Source organism: Meleagris gallopavo, chromosome 1 (genome assembly GCF_905368555.1).
Source record: "Meleagris gallopavo chromosome 1, MGAL_WU_HG_1.1, whole genome shotgun sequence".
NCBI lineage: Eukaryota > Metazoa > Chordata > Aves > Galliformes > Phasianidae > Meleagris > Meleagris gallopavo.
This window is the reverse complement of record NC_139404.1, coordinates 154,663,110-154,681,824: the sequence shown is the minus strand read 5'-3', so window position 1 is coordinate 154,681,824 and position 18,715 is coordinate 154,663,110. Positions and strand designations below refer to the sequence as shown.

General features: G+C 34.2%; 1 protein-coding gene across 6 annotated transcripts in view; it reads right to left on the bottom strand.

The window, feature by feature from the left end:
• The window catches only part of DACH1 (dachshund family transcription factor 1), a 361,366-nt gene that overhangs the window by 166,135 nt on the left and 176,516 nt on the right, over positions 1-18,715 (bottom strand). For all 6 annotated transcript variants that reach the window (XM_085215752.1, XM_085215750.1, XM_085215751.1 and 3 more), the window contains exon 3: positions 3,517-3,678. In XM_085215752.1, the coding sequence (XP_085071878.1) occupies positions 3,517-3,678 (162 nt within the window). The remainder of the gene's footprint in view (positions 1-3,516; positions 3,679-18,715) is intronic.

Below are 18,715 nucleotides of genomic sequence, written 5' to 3'. Positions count from 1 at the left end.
CAATGCATTTTGTTTGATGCCATACGGAATTCATTTTTTAAACAAGAAAACATTAATTTATCTATCCTGCCTATTGTATGTAGAATTGCCACTAAAGAGAACCCAGGACATTTTTCCTCCTTATCTGCAATGTAGCTCATATCAGCCAAGCTGTCACAAGACAGTACTTGATATAAACAAGAGATTGCAAAGACATCGCAGTAATCAATATTAGGATGGCTACAGTATGGAAGCTCCAACCACTGCATATCATTTGTCTCAGCATCTATTTCTATGACCAAATGAAGCATTAATTCAAATCATAAATCTATGGTGATTTAAATCTGGGAATGAGCACCTGCCTGCTTTAATGATTTATTTTGTACATTTCAGTAAGCAGGAGATTTGTCCATATGAACTGACAGGTCACCTTCAGATGCCAGTAGCAGACTGTTTATCACCATGCAGACTAGCATCTCATCTTAGCAAGTAAATATTAAACTAAAAGAATCCAATTGATTGTGGATGGGGGAGAAAGGCGTTGCAGCCATATATTTTACTCAGTGTGTTAATACCTCACTCTGATTCCTCTGTAATTTCTTTTTTTTTTTTTATCCTTTCTTTTCCCTTCTGAAATGGTAATTCTGGTGGGAGGATGCAAGCTCAAGGTTACCATGCAAAACTGAGAGATATAAAATAATTACTTGTTAGTATCATTGGTTTCCTTTAACTCCCTTCACACACTAACCTTTTGGCCACTGCTTCAAAAGATCAAGTTAATAAATTTGTGTAGTATTCTGTGTAATTATACAACGTTCATTTACAAAAATGACTTCTGTAAGTCACATTAAGCATCTGATTAAAACCAAAAAGCAAGACAATTCAGAAGTAAACGAATCTGTGATAAACCTGACAATTTAACTCCAGAGCCCATATTTTACTTTTTCCTCTTTTACGTATATGACAGAGCTCCAAAAACGAGGTATGTTCAATCCATGTACATTAACATACCATAGTGCCTGTTACATGTAGGCTAAATTGTAAATTAAGCTTTTAAAATGTTTTTTTTTGCTTGTTTGTTTCTAATTTGGCCTGGTGCATAACATCATTTAAAACATAAACAAATATCTGATTATTTTCTTCTGTTTTGCTCCTTTTTCCTGTTAACATTCAAAAGTTTCAAATTCATTCTTAATAAATCATAATTTAAGTTGTTAATGATATATGGATTTGATAATATGTATTTGAAAAATCATAAACATCTGAAAAAAATGAAGAAAAAAAAAAAAACAACCAACCCACCTACATGTATACCCACTAACAAGCAACACTTCTGAAATACGAGTTCCTGTCAAGGTAATACAATATGCTGATTTTCAGTAATGCAAATGTCAGATAGAGACTTAATGAACCTAATAACATTCTGGCATCATTATTACCAATCATCACTTTTCTGATTCCATAGGCATAACTGACTCTGGACACTAGACAGGATCCACTATACAGGAAAAAAAATAAATACAAACAATTTTTTAGAAAATCTCTGTAGGAAGAGTATACTTCAAAACTCTATGCACAAGCATGCAGTCTGTATTTCCAGATGCACTGCTCATGGAATAGAGACAACTGGATGCTATTCAATAGCAGAAGACCAATTTTATTTTTTCAGAACAAAATGATCTCAATTCTTCATTCTGTTAAACAGTGAAATTAAGTGAAGTTAACAACTAAGTTAAGGGGCTGAAAAGGAATTTTGACAATGACAATAATGTTACTTCACTTACTTTGTCCTACTAAAATAGCTTGAATACATTTTAAACAGGCAGGATGTGCAAGGACAGATTCACTATTTAAATCAGGTCTCAAACAATGATTTTAAGATGGATTCTTTAATTATTTTTATTCATATGGAATTCATCTATTCCTTCTACAAATCCCACACTTGATGCAGTTTACGCGTTCATTATTTGCAAACTTCCCTATTTCCATAAATAGGCAACTTGTTTATCACTAGTACTGCCAAGCAAACTAACAGTTCTCTAACTCAAAATTTGAGCATTTTATTTCACATACTGCACTGAATTTCAAATCTAAACTAGCTTCGAGTTCAGGCTCTTCCACTTGAATTTTGCATTTACACTTTTCACTCCTCATTATTTTACTGTTCTTTCAGCATCTTAGGGTCTACCTGGTCCTTCCATTTTATTTTTGTATATCCACTCCCCTTCCAGATTTTAAAGACACCCGCCTGATCTTCAACATTTCCAATATTTTCCTCTTCTTTCCAAGAGGATAACTTTCCCAATAATATTATACTGATTGCATGTGTTGATAACAAGTACTGTCACAATCATTTAAGATCATTTAATCACAGAAGCATTTTTAAAAGATTTCTTTAAAGGGAAACAAAAATCTGGTTTCCACTTCATGTGATCTTGCATGCATATTGTTGATAATTAAAATAGCATTCCTTGGTGAACTGATTCTTTGTACTGCCCCATTACTTCTTAATAACAGCCTACCAATGCTACTGAATTGTACAGAATTACAGTTCATGAATATATTTACTTATATTGAGACAAGTACATAACTAATTAAGACTCATTTTAGTACTTAAGAGATGTAAAATGAAAAATTAAACAGAATTTAACAAAAGAGCAAAAAATAAAACCCCAGAACTCATTTTTTCAGCCATTTTATTCCAACATACACCAATCTCGCCTCCAGTCTCCTGAACGTACCTCTTTGTCATTGAATTTCTGTTGCTGAGTTAATACTGTCTCAACATGATAAAAGGAACCAATACAATGAAATGGCATAACAAAACCTTTTACAGCAGACACACACAGATGATTAAAGATTTAATCAACAACAACAAAAAGTTACCCTAGCTTTGAAGTATGTGTTAGCAAAACAAATCGTCCAAACAAATGAATAAAGAATACTGAAACAATTCTTTTTGAGAAAGAACATGAGTTGCTGATGGCTGCTTAAGAAATGGAAAAACCTGTTAACTACATTTTAAGAATGTGATTATTAAAATAAAATATGATAGGAACTGCAGAGCATGGCAATAATTTATTGTGTATGTATGTTTTCCTTTTGTCACAGGGCACATGAAAGTATGAAATATTTTCCTTCCAAGCTTGTGTTCTGAATTACCTAAAGTCGATACCCAGCACACTGAGCAGGAGACATTGTTAAATTTCATTTTGACACCATCATCTGTCACCCCACCTGTACTTTGACAAATGAACTCTAAGCAATCAAACCACTTTCCTTCATGGAAAATATTAACTGAAGTCTGCAAAAGTAACCTATAAAGGAAAGAATGTTTTTGTAAGAGTAACAACAATGCTGAACGCGGGTGTAAAGGTCATACACAAAACAAAACAAAACAAAACAAAAAAAAAGGAAAACTAATATGCAACACCTTACACCAAATCAAAGATTTCAGAAGGAAGGCCAGGAGGATCACCATTTTAATAAAATTCTTGAGTGTTATGTATAAATAATAATGCTGTATCTGAGACTTACCAACACTTGAATTCAGATCTCCATTTTCAGAGTCTGCTCCATGCTGGTTATTATTTGCATGGTAGTTGGACATAGCTTCCAATTTAATTTTTTTCACTTTCATTGCTTCTGCTATGGCAGCATTGGTGGCAGCTGCTGCTGCTGCAGCTGCTGCTGTCAAGCCTGCAAAGAAGTATGAATAACATTTAATACACATTATTCTATGGTTCTTCATTATTGTAGGGATTAAGACCGCTACTTTTCCTTCATGCTGCCTATACAGCAAACAAATTATACTGCGGAGTGTTCACAATTCCACTCGTTTCATTTGAAGGTTATCAATTTTTTTCAAATCAAATGCTACACATCCTATTTAGATATTTACTTCTAAACACACTGCATCCACCTGAATCTTTACTTGGTGTTCAGAAACTGCAGTTAGAATACAGTCAAAACTAACTGTATCTATAAATATATGCTCTCAGAAATGAAATTTTGTTTGTAAATGGTCTAAAAATGTCTGATAAAGAAGAGATGAACATCCACGAAACTGTACCTAGAAAAAAAACCTTTTAGATGCAAAGTGTTTTTACCATGTTAAATAGAAAGAAAAGAAAAAGAAAGCACAAGTCTATAACTCATATTTATGAATAATAGATGAAAAAATATAGGCATTTATTTCCTATTTCCCACATAACATCTAGAAGATGTGGGCCCTCACAAGAAGCATTTTTAGAAGAAAGGTTAGTTAAGCAGAACCTGGTTGGACTTTGCTTTCCAAAAACTTCAAGGCATTATGTCATTTATCAACAAGAATGCAATCTCTTAAACCCATTTAATCCCAAACCTAAAGCCACCATCAGGTACTTCAAGTGCTTTTCCTACCAAACCACATTTCTGCCATCCACCCATACACAAGAACGTTTTGCAAAAATGAGAAAAGTCTTCTCTGTCTAAAGCAGTTAACAGAAAATTTCCAGTAATGCCTTCAAAACTAAAAACAAGCTACAGTTTTTATGCAATGTTGTAATTTTTTTGCTTTCTTCCTTGAGGCAGAATAATTTGTCTGCTGTCTCCAGTCAGTGCTGCTTCTCACTCCCATCGCTTTGCCTGAGCCTGGGTGATGATGGAGAGTAGTCAGTGTCAAAACTTCACAAGAGCTATGCAGAAAAAGATCTCTACTTTCTGCTTATCCTGCATGATTAAGCAAGGAAGTAGAGATGAAAATTAAAGAAAATTAAATGTAAGATATTAAAGAGAAGGCACTCCACTACATAAGTTTCATGCAGTAAAACTACCAACCTACACCTAAAACCTGTGATGTCACATGAGTAGCAGACCCTCAGACATTTTGAACCAAGATTCTTGCCCTGACAGGAGAGACAGCTTCAAAAATCTCACATTAATTAGTTTAAAGGTGTCTGCGTCTCTGTTTTTCAGCTAGCCTGAGAGGTGTGAAGTGTGTTACATATTTCAAGAGAAATTAATTCCATTACTTAACTCTGGGCCTAGGCTTCTGCTCAGCATAGGAAGAGTGCACTTTAGACAGAAGGACCCAATAAGCAAATAATCCCAGGTTGATGAGGTAAATATTTCTATCATTATTGCCACCCAGATCTTCCTGTTGTCTCTTTTGCCTTCTTAAATGAAAGATGAGTTCACTATTGCCATGTTTTCAGCTAGCAATGGGGAGAGAAAGAAGGACACCCAATGGGGAGAAAGCAGAAGGTGAACAGACCTTGAGAGAATCTCCGCCATCATGGAGAAAACAATGAGGTGGCATAAACAGTACCTTTTAATATATGATGTCTTAACTCAAGGTCGCTTTCCCTAATTTCTCTGCATGACTGCATAAGCATTAGCAAACAACTCCAGTCTCATGAACAGACTTCCAACACCTTCAAGTGCAGTAAGAATTACCAAGTATGTGATAATTACATTCCGCACAGTCAGATCAATATTATTTAGAAAACTGCTATTTCAGGGACAAGTACTGAAGTAAAACAAAAAATAATAAATAGTAGTAATAAAAAATCAGAAGGTGGATAAACTTGAGGGTTTCATTTTATTTTAGTTTCTGCTTCCATTACAAAATGTGCGTGTTCTGATCTTTACGAAGATATTGACAATGACATGGATTACTTCCAATGATATTTTTATCTCAGAGGAAGGATATGAAGTTATACATTATACAAATTTGGTTACAGACCTTAAATTAGGCCACCAAGAAAGGGATAGTGCACCTCTGAACCTGGGTTTGCATCCTGTGTTCATTAAACAATACAATATCCTATACTTCCTTTTTTTCTATATACACCACTCACAAGCTAAAACTAGCATATTTAAAGAATAAACCTGTAGAGAATATTCAAATACCAATATATACAATCAATAATTACAAAAGCAGGCCTCAAACTTTTGGTTATGACTGCACTTTGAGACCAATTTTTAAGTAATTCCAAGTATTAGTATAAACATTATATTAAACAGATAATCCATTGGACTTGTGAGCTCATCTGGAAGAATAGTTTTTCACTGGGAAATATTATTTTTCCCTCTGCAGAACTGCTAAAATACACGCTCTCTTATGCTATAAAATTTGCAAAAATGTATGCATTTATGCTTTCTTCTGAAGTAGGCCATAGTATTTCTCTGTAGAGGAAACCATAGCCTTTGGATGTGGACTAGGAAAATAAAACACAGCTTAGATCTGTAATACAAAACACTGTTTTTCAAAACAGTGGTTGCAATAATAAATGATAATTTAAAAAAAAGCAGAAACTAAACTTCTAATTTTATTCCTACTCTCATATAGCTGCATAAATAATTGAAATGGTTGCTTTGCTAAACAGCAATTAATTTAAACTGTAAGAATCTGAAATGCGTCTCTCATACAAGCAGAAATGGGGATGGGAAAGGGAGTGAGTATGGAATAATCCAAACAAATGTAGCTTAATCATGGCAATTCTACCCTACAACAGTTTTGCCTTACTGATAATTTTTTGCTATCATTCCACTGCCATAATACAGCAAAGCAAATGGCAAGGAAGGTCCAAGCCAGTCACCAGAGCCCCTGGCATTACAGTCAAAGGTGCACTGTAGAATGAGACAGAGCAAAAATTTCTTGCTAGCACATTGCCCTACCTATGTCACCAAAAGAGGCCGTTGCATATAAAATAAATAGAAGAGATTAATAAGATGCTATGTAAAATCTGTATTTATCCGTATGTATATTTTAAAATTATAGACTTTAAAGTTCATGTGTGCTTGGGTAAATACTTGCAATTCTTTCTTAAAGTCTGGTTGTTTGAAAAAGCCCTTTCACCTAAACATTAATTAGTATCACTTTTCTCTTACAGCAAGTAGCCACAGAACTTCCAAGGTATGTGTTTTTTGTTACAGAAATTTTATCATCAGTATGAGATAAGTCATCTATAAAGGCAACTGAAATGGAACACAAAATAAGAATCACACTGAACAGCCACTTAGTTACTTTTTATTCTTTACAAAAATTTATCTGGACAGTTAAAAAGTGTCCAGGCCAAGATATTCAATGGAGTAAAGTCAGTGCTGGCTGTCATTAATATTCTGAAATTGATAAGTTGTTTATGTCTGGCATTCTTCCTGCTGATTATGCAGTGAGACAGGCAGCTTTATAAATATCTCATCACTCCATAGACACACAACTTTCATCGACAGTGCTCATGCACAGCTATTAGCAATATGAATCTAACCATTACAAGAGGAAAGAAAATCGAACATGTGGCATTAATACGCAGTCCTGGTTCCTAACCATCTGATAGGCAGATGGTGTAAAGCGGATTCTCCAGCTGAAATGAAGGGGCACATCATTTAAAACCTTGTTTGCATTCTAACTGATATCAGTGCCATATTGATATACATGATACATCATGGCAGTATTTGAACAATCTAGTTTGTTTCAGTCATAAATGTTTACAGCCTTGTTTTTTATCTTTAAAAGCATGTTCTGAAGAGCGTATTTTTAATTTATGAAACCTATTGTTTACTTCTGTTGAACCAGAAGATTAGCAAAGAGCAAGAATATTAAATTACCACAACCACAGCAGTATAACTAAGATGGATGAATAAAGTATGTTTTTTTCAATAAAAGATGTTAGTAAAGGAATTAAAAAATTAGCTTAGGCATTTTATGCATTAAATACATTTATTCATTTAAACCTTACAGCTTTTTTCCCATGTGACATACTTAGAACTTTAATGCTTTATAAAGCTATTCATTTAAATCTCTTACTGCATGCAATTAATCTTGTCCAACAATTTAATTCAAAATGCAAAACATCAGAAAGTAAAGTTCAATTCAACATCGTGGTTTTGAAGTAATCTCAGTACTGCTGACAGTTCGTATAAACTCATCAGCAAAAGTCTGCTCAAGGTATCTTGTAGGAACCACATGAATTTGAATTACAACTCAATTGAAAGCTCTCCAAGCCTTAGTAGGAACTCAAGAACAAGAAGCAGAACACCAAAAGTGTGAATGATCCTTTTCTACAAAGACCTTCCTCTTCTGTCACTAGATTACTTTGGCCTGTTGGGTGTGTTTGTTAATTATGTTAATAAAGTTGCAGCCTGCTGCCTCTGCCAAATATAATCATAAGCATTCCCTGCCAAGTTCTGGTTTAATTTACACCCATGCAACTCTAGTGAAGACAGAATTTTGTGGGTGAGAATGAGACCAGAAGTATGCCCAGTATGCATGGTCTATAATGCTGAAAAATGAGTGAATGAAACACAAGGACAAAACACGTAACATCTTCAGGATAAAAAAAATGAAGTGTTTTAAAAGCAAAATGCCCAAGAAAGCTGTCCTATATAATGGCAGATTTTCAAAAAGTGTACAAGGTACTGTTGGAGACACACAATTTCCAGCAAATACTATTCCCTGCCTTTAGAGACTGCTTTTATAACTTACGATTTTTATGGCATGATGATTTTACACCACATCTTATTTGTGAAAGAAAAATATAAAATAAAGTATGAGCATACTTCTCAGGATCAAATATGTTTCAACATCCACAGTTTGAATTTTATTCCTAAACCTGGTCTGCAGACAAACTACAAAAATATTTCAGTAACTGACTGGCATTCCTAATAATCATTCCTAGTAATTATTAACTTCCTCAATATAAGTTCTTCTTTTCTCTACATATACATATTTATGTATATTACATATACATTATGCTTATGGGTACATAAAAAAAAATCCAATAATAAATGTATGTATTTTCACAACCACTTTCTTTAGGACATTGATACTATTTTCATGATTCCTCATCTTTTCATCATACAACAGATAGAAAATCAAAAAAATGACAGTCAGCAATGTGTTACATTTAATTTAATTTATTTGCTGGGAAGTTCATTCAACATAAACATTTAATTCGCTGCATGAGAGGAGATCCAAACTGCATCTAAATTCTCAAAGAAATCCTTTCATTATTTCTCATTAATGCTCAATCTTTCTTCTTACAGTTTATTTCAGTGGCACAGACATGAAAATAATTTATGTATTTTCTTGACTTAATTCCAGATTTTGTACTGAAGTTCTTGCTTGGACAAAAATCTTACTATAATCTGAAACACTCTTCTTGAGATGCAACGTTACTCCCAAAGACTTGACGCTGATCACTGCAGATTGTTGCAATGGTTTCATGGGTTTCTGCGATTCAGACATAAGTTTCTGGTAGCTTACTACACTGCCACCAAGTTATTTCAAATGAAATAGGATCCAACCTCAGTCTCTGATCCAATGGGTGTTTTATAGTGTGATACATAAAACAAGAATGGGAAAGCAATCTGCAGGAGAACAAAGGTCTGATTACATAGATTGTCGAATGGGGAACTTCACACCGTACTATAATGTTCTGCTAAAATATACCAATTTCATTAATAGAGTCCTTTATGTCTAAAGAACTGGTATCTAGCAGTCATTCAGAAGATTTATTTTTCTTAATTCTCCTGGACTGATTCTATACAACAGTACTTGCATACCCCAAAATAGTCGTTCCCTTTTATTTTGGGATGACCACAAAATCCATGTCTGGCCTTTCTAGCTTTATCTTCCTGCTCAGCTTGATGGTTCAGCATAAGCTGCTCATACAGATTATTTCTGAATATTCTTAAAATGGATATTAGTAAAAGAATAATGTAAATAAATAAGGGTGGAATAACTAATTGCACTTCAAATATTTTTAAAGAAGAAATACTTAGAAAAATTCAACCATGTGATGCAAGTTAGACTGGTGAAACTAAAATGGTGAACTAAAATGAAGTTGCCAATCTTGCACTGGTACAAAACCGGTGTTTGTGAGTCTCAAACCATCTGTTGTTCATCAGAACTAATCAGACCTTTTTCCTGTAACTACTCTTAAATTGCAATATGATTTTTTTTTTTCTTTCGCCTGAGTATTGCATTTAAAATAAACAAGCAAAAGAGCTAAATTTCCACAGGAACTTCCAAATCTGAAGAACTTTTTACATATAATGCATCCCTGCAATGAATAACACAGTTGCAGGAAAAAACCATGGACCTAGAAAGAAGCAGAGTCCTTTTGATCTGTTTTGCCAAAAGCAAAGAAAACACTGAGATTTCATTTCAGAGAACTATTGGCAGGTTCAGAAATGAAAAAAAAAAAAAAAAAAGCAAATGTAATGATTTTATCACTGATAGCTACCACCTATGGGACTGATGGATACATATCCCATGAAGATATTCTTTATTGTGAATTTATTTCTTTATAATGAGGAGTAAAAAGTATAATCTTAACCTGTATTTCAAATAACATGACAAATCTGTGACTGATTGGTTTGATGCAATCATGGCAGAATAAACAATGCACTCTGCATAAATGCCTTGCTATACTATATTTTTCAGCAACAGTTTAAAATAATACTGGAATGCATACAGCTTCACAACAGTACAATTAAGAGGGAACATTCTTTCTTAAAAAACAGTCATCTTTTCAAAAGCAATAGATTCTTAGTTCTCATTCAGCCTATTGCATTATTCATTTCATGTGCAACCTCACGCTGGACCATAAATTGTTACTTTATCTAATCAAAGGCGACTTAACTCCACAGAAGGTCAAAGGTTTAATTTTGTGAAGTATTATCTTACGCTATGAGTTTAACCGAAAAATAGAAGAAGAAAAACAGCCAAGAAACTGGTAATAAATGAACCTTTATTGCCTCAGGCATTGGCCTAGTTAATAAACTTTCATTGAAGGTTTCTTTCAACTGTTATGGACAATGAGGTAAAAAAAAAATCTTAAATTACAGCCATGTGTGACTTTTAAAGCAGGCATTCTTTTTTATCTCAACCTCCCTAGCTTAGGAAAAGACAAAGAGATTGTCTTCAATTTCTTAACCAAAAATGTATGCTTCTAAACAGATGAAAAAGTACAGATCAAGCCTTTTTAAAAGCAGAGGTCAGCTTTGAACAGTATAAAAAATACTTTTAAATACTTTTACTTACGTGTCAAATCTTGATCCACAATCTCTTTAATGGAATAGTATGCAATCCAAAAACATAAAAAATGAGGTATGTGTGAAAGAAAAATATACATACTAACAATATATTATGCTAACAATGATGCCCAGTCCCTAATAGACATTCTGTTTTACATTTGCATTCCTAGAGTGTAATAATGGCTCTTGTTTAATAGAATGACTTATTATGGGAACAACTTCCCTGCACCTTTTGCAAACAGAAGTTCCTTTATTCTTTTTGTGTGTATTATCTCATTTTCTCACAACTCTGTTCCCTCTGTTACAAGAAATTAAAAGGTTTAACATAATGACAGTTACTGATAGTTATTGGTGTTCCATGAATTTCCCTGATTAGCATTCTTAGATTTGACTAACTGCAATGTCTTTTATTGACACATTCTTTGAGTCTTGTTTAGAGAAACGCATTTCATAATAAGGTCAAAAATAGAATAAGAAAATCAGTAGAATTTAATAAAGCCTTGGTCTTCAGCCTAATTTATAACTAGATGGACACAATTAATTAATTGCAACACTGCTACAATCCAAAAATACCGAAAGGACGTGTTCATGCCTGTAACAGCAGTAATGTAGCTAAGTACTCATAATCTTTCAACCAGCAGGAGCTTTTGTAGTTTTTTTTTATAAACCTAATCCACAGCTTGACGCAGATCCTGGGGTAATGGCACACAGTTCTTTGATTAAACTAATATCTGAACACTGTGAGAGAAGCCCGATAGCCCAATGGAAGTCTCCCTACAACTTCAGAGCTCAACCTTCCAAGCAGAACTGCCAAATTCATTCCTACAGACTAATTGTTGTACAAACACCTGATCTTTTGCATGAGATATATCTTATTTCACTATTCACTATATTTTATTCACTACTTTTTGAACATATTTTCAAGAAAGTTTATACAGGATTATTTATTAGCAGTGTAAAAATATGCTATATGAAAAAATACCCAAAGTTTAAATATTTTTGAAGAACATTGCTCACTCTATCTTGTCAAGCTTAGATTTAAATTAGCATATTCCCCCTCCCTCCCAAAAACATCAAAACAACTCTTTGTATTACAATATATACTGACAAATTCTGTAACATTCTATTGATTGCTGTTTGTATACATATTTGCAAGTATAAAAACCATTATAGTGTCGGAAGTCAATACAGGAAAAGATTCCAGAAATCTGCTAGTTATTTCAAGGCCTATCTGTCACTGTTTCAGCGCACAAAGTTGGGAGAGAGAATTTTCATGTTTCAAAACATAAAGAATTCACCTGCAAGGATCGGGGCAGTCCTATCTCCTCTATCACCTTCAAGATCTGCATGGTGGCTATGGGGCTGTTTCTTTTTTATTCTTTTTCTTTCTTTCTTTCTTTCTTTTTTTTTTAAGTTTTGTCAGATCCATTATACATTATGCTGCGCCAGAGGCAAGGCATAGGGCTAAATGTACTATTACAGAACACTGATAGCAGACTATTGTACTGTGATGCAGAACTGTGATACTGTACAAAGTAGCAGTGATAATGACTTACAGGGAATGCTGTGTAGTCTTGCTTTCAGATTAAAAGGCAGTAAATTCTTACAGACAGCCCTCTCTCACTTCTATGCTCTACTTGTTGCACGAGGTAACAGAACACTAAATTTCACAGACTCGCACCTATCTCTGGGGTGTGCACTCTTCTTTTTGCATCTTCAGTGCAGACCAAAACACTAGTCAAATCACAGACTTTGGACATTTGGAAGCACACATATCTCTTTTCATGCCATGACAGTAGGATGGTGCACGTGTATCTTCAAAAAGTGAAACCATGACCACGTTATGACTTTGCAGCAAATGATTACGATTCATGGTGTGACGTCTTTGAAAAAATTCATTTTATAACTCAGAATTATCTCATATTCAAAAAGCAAGCATTTGAAGCCCCTTATGGTGTTAAAGGGGAAAATATGCTATTTATTATGCACACATAATCAGTGTATTTGGTTAAGATACAGAAACAAACGTGCTAACTTCTCTACAATATGTACTATATTGATGGAATTGATGCAATACTAAGAAAAACTGCAGCCTTTAGCAAACTTAGATTTATATAATTGATTGTATGTGCTCCCAAAAGGCATAATCTTTGAAATCAAGAGCTGAACAGCACAATTTTCTACCTCAGTATGGACTAATATTCAAGACTCAACAAATACACAGCTTAACAAGATGCAAGTATGCAACTTAAGATCTTATGCAAGATCATCTTTGGCCCAAGAAATCTTCATCATATTATGTGTGAATGAGAAATTGTATGTATATCACTAGCTGTACTTTGTAAAATACGAAATTTTATGCTACCATGCTCCTCTTAAATCAGTGGCGTTAATCAATAGTCAAAATATGATAAGGGTATTCCACATATTCCTCACTTTGTAGGTAGAACTATATTGTAATTCACAGCAGTTAATTTAATTAATCTTTTCTTCAGGCATTAATGAACAGGCTGTCAATATATTAGGGTTTTCCCCAAATCTATCTGTTACTGGAAATTTCTCCATCTTGTCAGCATTTGCAGAAGAGAGGGATGGGATATGTGTTCTATAATTTCTCATTACTCTAGGTTATGACCTTCTTATCGTTTCTAAATTCTATGTTTTACAATTCTCTGACAGTGAGATTGGCAAAATGGACTGCAAACTTAGCACAAAGTGAGTAATAAAAATAATTGACAAAAATTTAATCAGTATCTAGATAATAACTCACTTTTTTTAAATTATTTTATTTTTCCCAGGCACAAGCAATCTAACTTCAGCCAACAGTAAGATACAATATCAATATTTAACAATTAAAGTATCAACACCCTGATGGAGAGCATGTCTTTATCTTCTTAAATAAAAACATACAGAGTCTGCTCCTGTTAGTGTATGTTTATTTGGGGGGGATTTTATAGACTAGTTCTCAAAACTCTAATCAGAAAATTTTCTCTAAGGAACACCTGGAAAATAGGACAGGAACATTATTATTACACTGTATTATAAATCTGACCATGCACATTCTAATTTTTTGATGCTTATTTAAAACCACTTTGGAAATAACACAGATAGGTAAGATGGCAAGCATACTGTGTTGCTTGTATTTTAGAGAATTTCTAACCACGCAACCCAAATGCCTTGATAGCCACTTCCTAAAGTGGCCTGAAGAACGTATTAGCTGTAAAATATAAATATACCAAGAGGACTGCTAAAGTACACAACAGTCCATTTTTTGGTAGGCATAAGTTTAAGAGAAAATGAGGGAAAATGACTGAGTTTGTGATAATTCCCTATGATGAATTTCCAAGTTTCTTTACAACTGAATTCTTAATTGGCAGTTAAGCATGTTAAAAAACATGCTCAGTTTTGGAAGCAAAGGAATTACTTTTTTAAAGGATAAAGACATATTGCTAAAATTAATTTTCTGATACGGCATGCACAAAACTAAGAAGATATATATTATTTTTTTGGCCAGTGATTAGAGAAATGTCCACTTCTAGCTACTACTTTCAGTCTATTCTGGTCTTTAATTGGGCATATTTATCGTATGTTAGATTTCTTTGCCAAGCTTGAAAAGGAGCATTTGCTCCAACTATCAAAACAGACTTTCAGTGGCAATAACAGGCCACAAAAAAGCCACGTTTTATTTAGGCTGTATGTTAACCAGTGGGTGCTATGTAGAGAGGTTTCACACAATAAAAGCAGATGAATCAGCATGATTCTGTCCTTCCAGCAACAATATTTAATAAAGATGACATATTATCTATTGTAGACATTTATGTATGCAGCATGTAGTATCATGATCAAATCTGAAAAGTGTACATAAATTTTTCTTTGCTCTTTTCTCTCTTTGCTGTTGACATTTTGCCCTTCTCAACCATACAAAATACATTTCAAAAGTGGCAATATAATACTGTCTCTATCACCAAGTTTTTGAAGGACAATATTTACAAGTAGCTTTTTTCTGTTCTCGTGTGTTTGTCATAAGAAAGCTTGCACTTCAGGAAATCCTTAGTGATATTTAGTGCTATCTTATACTTTTTTTGGAAACTGTTACTTTTAGGTATAAATGATTGATATTCCTCACATGTAAGTGTATGAAATACAGAATGAGTTACAAAATGATTTCAGAGCACCAAAGAAACTGTCTCTGATGGTGATGATATACTGGAATACTGAATGGTTTAATATTTCCATCCTCTTAAATGAGCTGTTGTTGTATTGATTATATCAACATTTGTTCTTCAAACTATCAGAAATATTAACTTTATTAATAGGAGAAATTTTCATTTCTTTAATCCAGCTGTTGCATCAGCTCACCTGAATATCTTACCTTTTTAGCAAACTGTCAAAATAAAATTGAACTTCAGTTCAATGAAAGCTCCTACCTCTGTGCTCTCTCCCTCCAAATTGGTCTTCATTAGCATTGAGTGTTTCACACAAGTGTTAACAGAAATAATAATAGCTGTAGAATGCCAATTGCTCAAAACATTTCACAGTTTATTTACTTTCTTTTTTACATCCTGTGAATTCTTATGAAAGACCCAGATGCAAAATTACGGAAGATATTTTTGCTAGCAGTAGGATTGGGCTTTTTGACAGATTTCATAAACAGTTATTTTGGCAGTTTTAGAGATGCCCCTAGGTCAGTCACTTGGTTGGACAGCTGATGGCTTGTCCGATTCTCCTGACTGCCATTTTCGTATGATTTATCTTCAGTTAGTTGTAAATTAAATACAAGCAGATCATTGCCCCCACACCCACAAGACCGACCTCAGCTTATCCATATAAACCAAAGAAATCCCTATTTAGTACCAAGAAGAATCTGAAAGGTTACACTGAAATAAAATACCTGAATAATATCTGAGCAGGTTTTAAAGCAGATCCTCTCTTTAAATAAGAATGTGGTTGTTCCAACTAAAGACAGAAGAAAAAATTAGAGATTCCTGAATTTTAATTCTAATTTTACCAGAAGGTATTGGATGGCTTACACAAGGTTTCCTAAAATAAATCAGCTAAGATTTGCACAAAGCGATAAAGGGAAAAGTGCCAAGAATATACTAATATTGTTATCAGCCCTGCTTCAAAACCTGTAAAGTCAAACAAAGTCCAGAAAATGCATATCGAACTTGTTTAAGGGAGAACACAAGTTCAGAGTGAAGTACACATTGCACAAAGGAACAGTGACAAAGAAGCACTGCTTCCAAATTCACCACAAAACTGCACAATTTTTCAGCCCTGACGTTGCTGACAAAAATTCAAAAGTAAAGGTTTTAGATTGTTATTAGCTTACCTGCCATTTTTTCCTTATAAAACAATCAATTTAAAAGATACAAGATTTCTTAGTAACTTGAAATTCATTTCAAATCAAATTCAAGTTAATTAAAATTCTAAAGGTGAAATTTCTAGCAATTTTTTCTCACTTTATGATTATTTGTCAAAAAAATGACAGATGCTTAGAGGGTTATTAAAATAAATAAACCCTAAACTTCTGTTGGTACCAGAGCTAGTTAAATGTGGAATGTGTTCTTTCTAAGTCACTGACAATGCTATCAAGAGAGCATATAATGATTTGACCTTATCTTTGGGTCATATTACAAAAAACAGGATAATAAGAATTAAAAAACATATAAATGCTGCTCCAAAAAGTAGGAGAATGCCTCCTACTTTATGATGTTGGCTGATGATGTCAGAGGTGGATGTTGGTCATATGTTAGTAGAGGTTGAACCATCCCACCAGTATTCTGTCGCATCTTCTTGCCACATGACAGATGGCAGCAGAGGGGCAATCTGACAAAACGGTGCTTGACACAGAAGTGTGCATGAAGGAAAAGTATTGTATTCCTCCATGCAGAAAAACTGTACCCACTGACATTCATCGACACTTGCTAAATGTTTCTGGAGTCCAAACAGTGGATGTGAGCACAGTGAGGTGGTGAGTGGTACATTTCTATGGTTGTGACCATGACATGAAAGACAAGCAATGCTCTGAATGGTTATGCACAGTTCTCTCACTGTGAAATGAAGAGACTCTCGATCAGCTTATCCACACAAATCAATGGATTATGACAAGGGAACTGTGTAATGAGCTAAATATTGGCTTCAATGTGTTGGAAATGATGTTGGCAACATTAGAATATCAAAAGTTTGTGCCAGGTGGGTCCCACACATGCCCACACAGGAACAGAAAGAATATCACACGTCTGTCAGAACCTATTGATCCAAAACAAGGCTGAAGGTGCCAGCTTCCTGAATTGCATCATTACCGGTTACAAGATGAGCCATTACCACTACATGCTGGTGTTAAAGCAGCAGTCCATGGAGTGGTGACATATGAATTCTCCATCAAAGAAAAAGTTCAAGACACAGCCCTCAGTATGTACAGTAATGTGTACTGTGTTTGGGGATAGGAAAGAGATGATTCTGGAACCTGGACAAACCATCAACTCTGATTGCTACATCATGACTTAGACTTCTAGAGTCAGGCCATCAAAGGTGATAGCCTTTCTCCTGCAACACAATATCGGGTCCCATACTAATTTGAAGACTGGAATACATTGCCAATCTTGGCTGACTAACCTACAGCACTTACTGTATAGTCCAGATTTGGAGTCTTCTGACTTGCATCTGTTCAGGAAGGTGGACTGTACAGGCAGAATTTTCCTAGCAATGATGCCATCACAGCTGCCTGAAATAGTGAGTTACCTCAGCCGGTACAGATGTTTACAAGCACAGCATACAGGCTCTTGTTCATGACTGATAAAAAATGTATAGCTAATGGTGGTTGACTGTGTTAAAAAAATAGTGTTTTGTAGCTGAGAATTTGTTCTATCAAGCGATGTTATGCTCTTTGTAACTGTTGTAGTTTCCATGGAAATAAATAGGATGCATTACTTTCAGGGCAACTTGTGTACTTCTAATTTAATAGTACAAAAAAAGACATCAGACATTTTAAAAATGTTCTGAAAAGAGGAACAATGTGATTAAGGTGTCCCTGCCTATAGCAGGAGGGTTGGAACTAGATTTTCTTAAAGGTCTCTTCCAACCCAAACCATTCTATGATTCTATTATTCTATAATTATTGAACGAGTTGCCCAAAGAAGTTGTGGGTACCCCCTCCCTGGAGGAGTTTTAGTCAAGGCTGGATGTGGATTTGAACAACCTGCATCAAGAATAAGATGAAAAAATGTCCAATATCTAGACTGGTAAAAAGAGTGCATTTTTACCAATATTCAAACTTCACAGTTTTGAAGGAGGGCTTTAGAACATTTGAATTTTCTACCGATTTGCATTAAAAAAGAAGGATGTAAAAAAACCAATCAATTCTAGTAAGTGTGTAACTAGTGTATTTATATTTACTGACATGGAGGAATGCTTCTGTGTAGCTCTGCAAATTAACAGAAATACAACGCAGGAGACAGAGATATTTGAATTTGTAGTTAGGAAGCTGTTGGTATTATGCATTACAGTGTAAGTGGGTCAGGACAAACACTTAGCATTCAAATTTAAATATAATATTGTGCAACACAAGAAGATCTATAGAGTCATAATGTCTGAATATATTAGGTATGATGATAATATTTCTATTGATTTCAGTCTGTTAAAATTATGAAACTAGATTACGCAAATCAATTCTTGGAATACAACACAAAAGCATGTATTATTTGCTTTACAC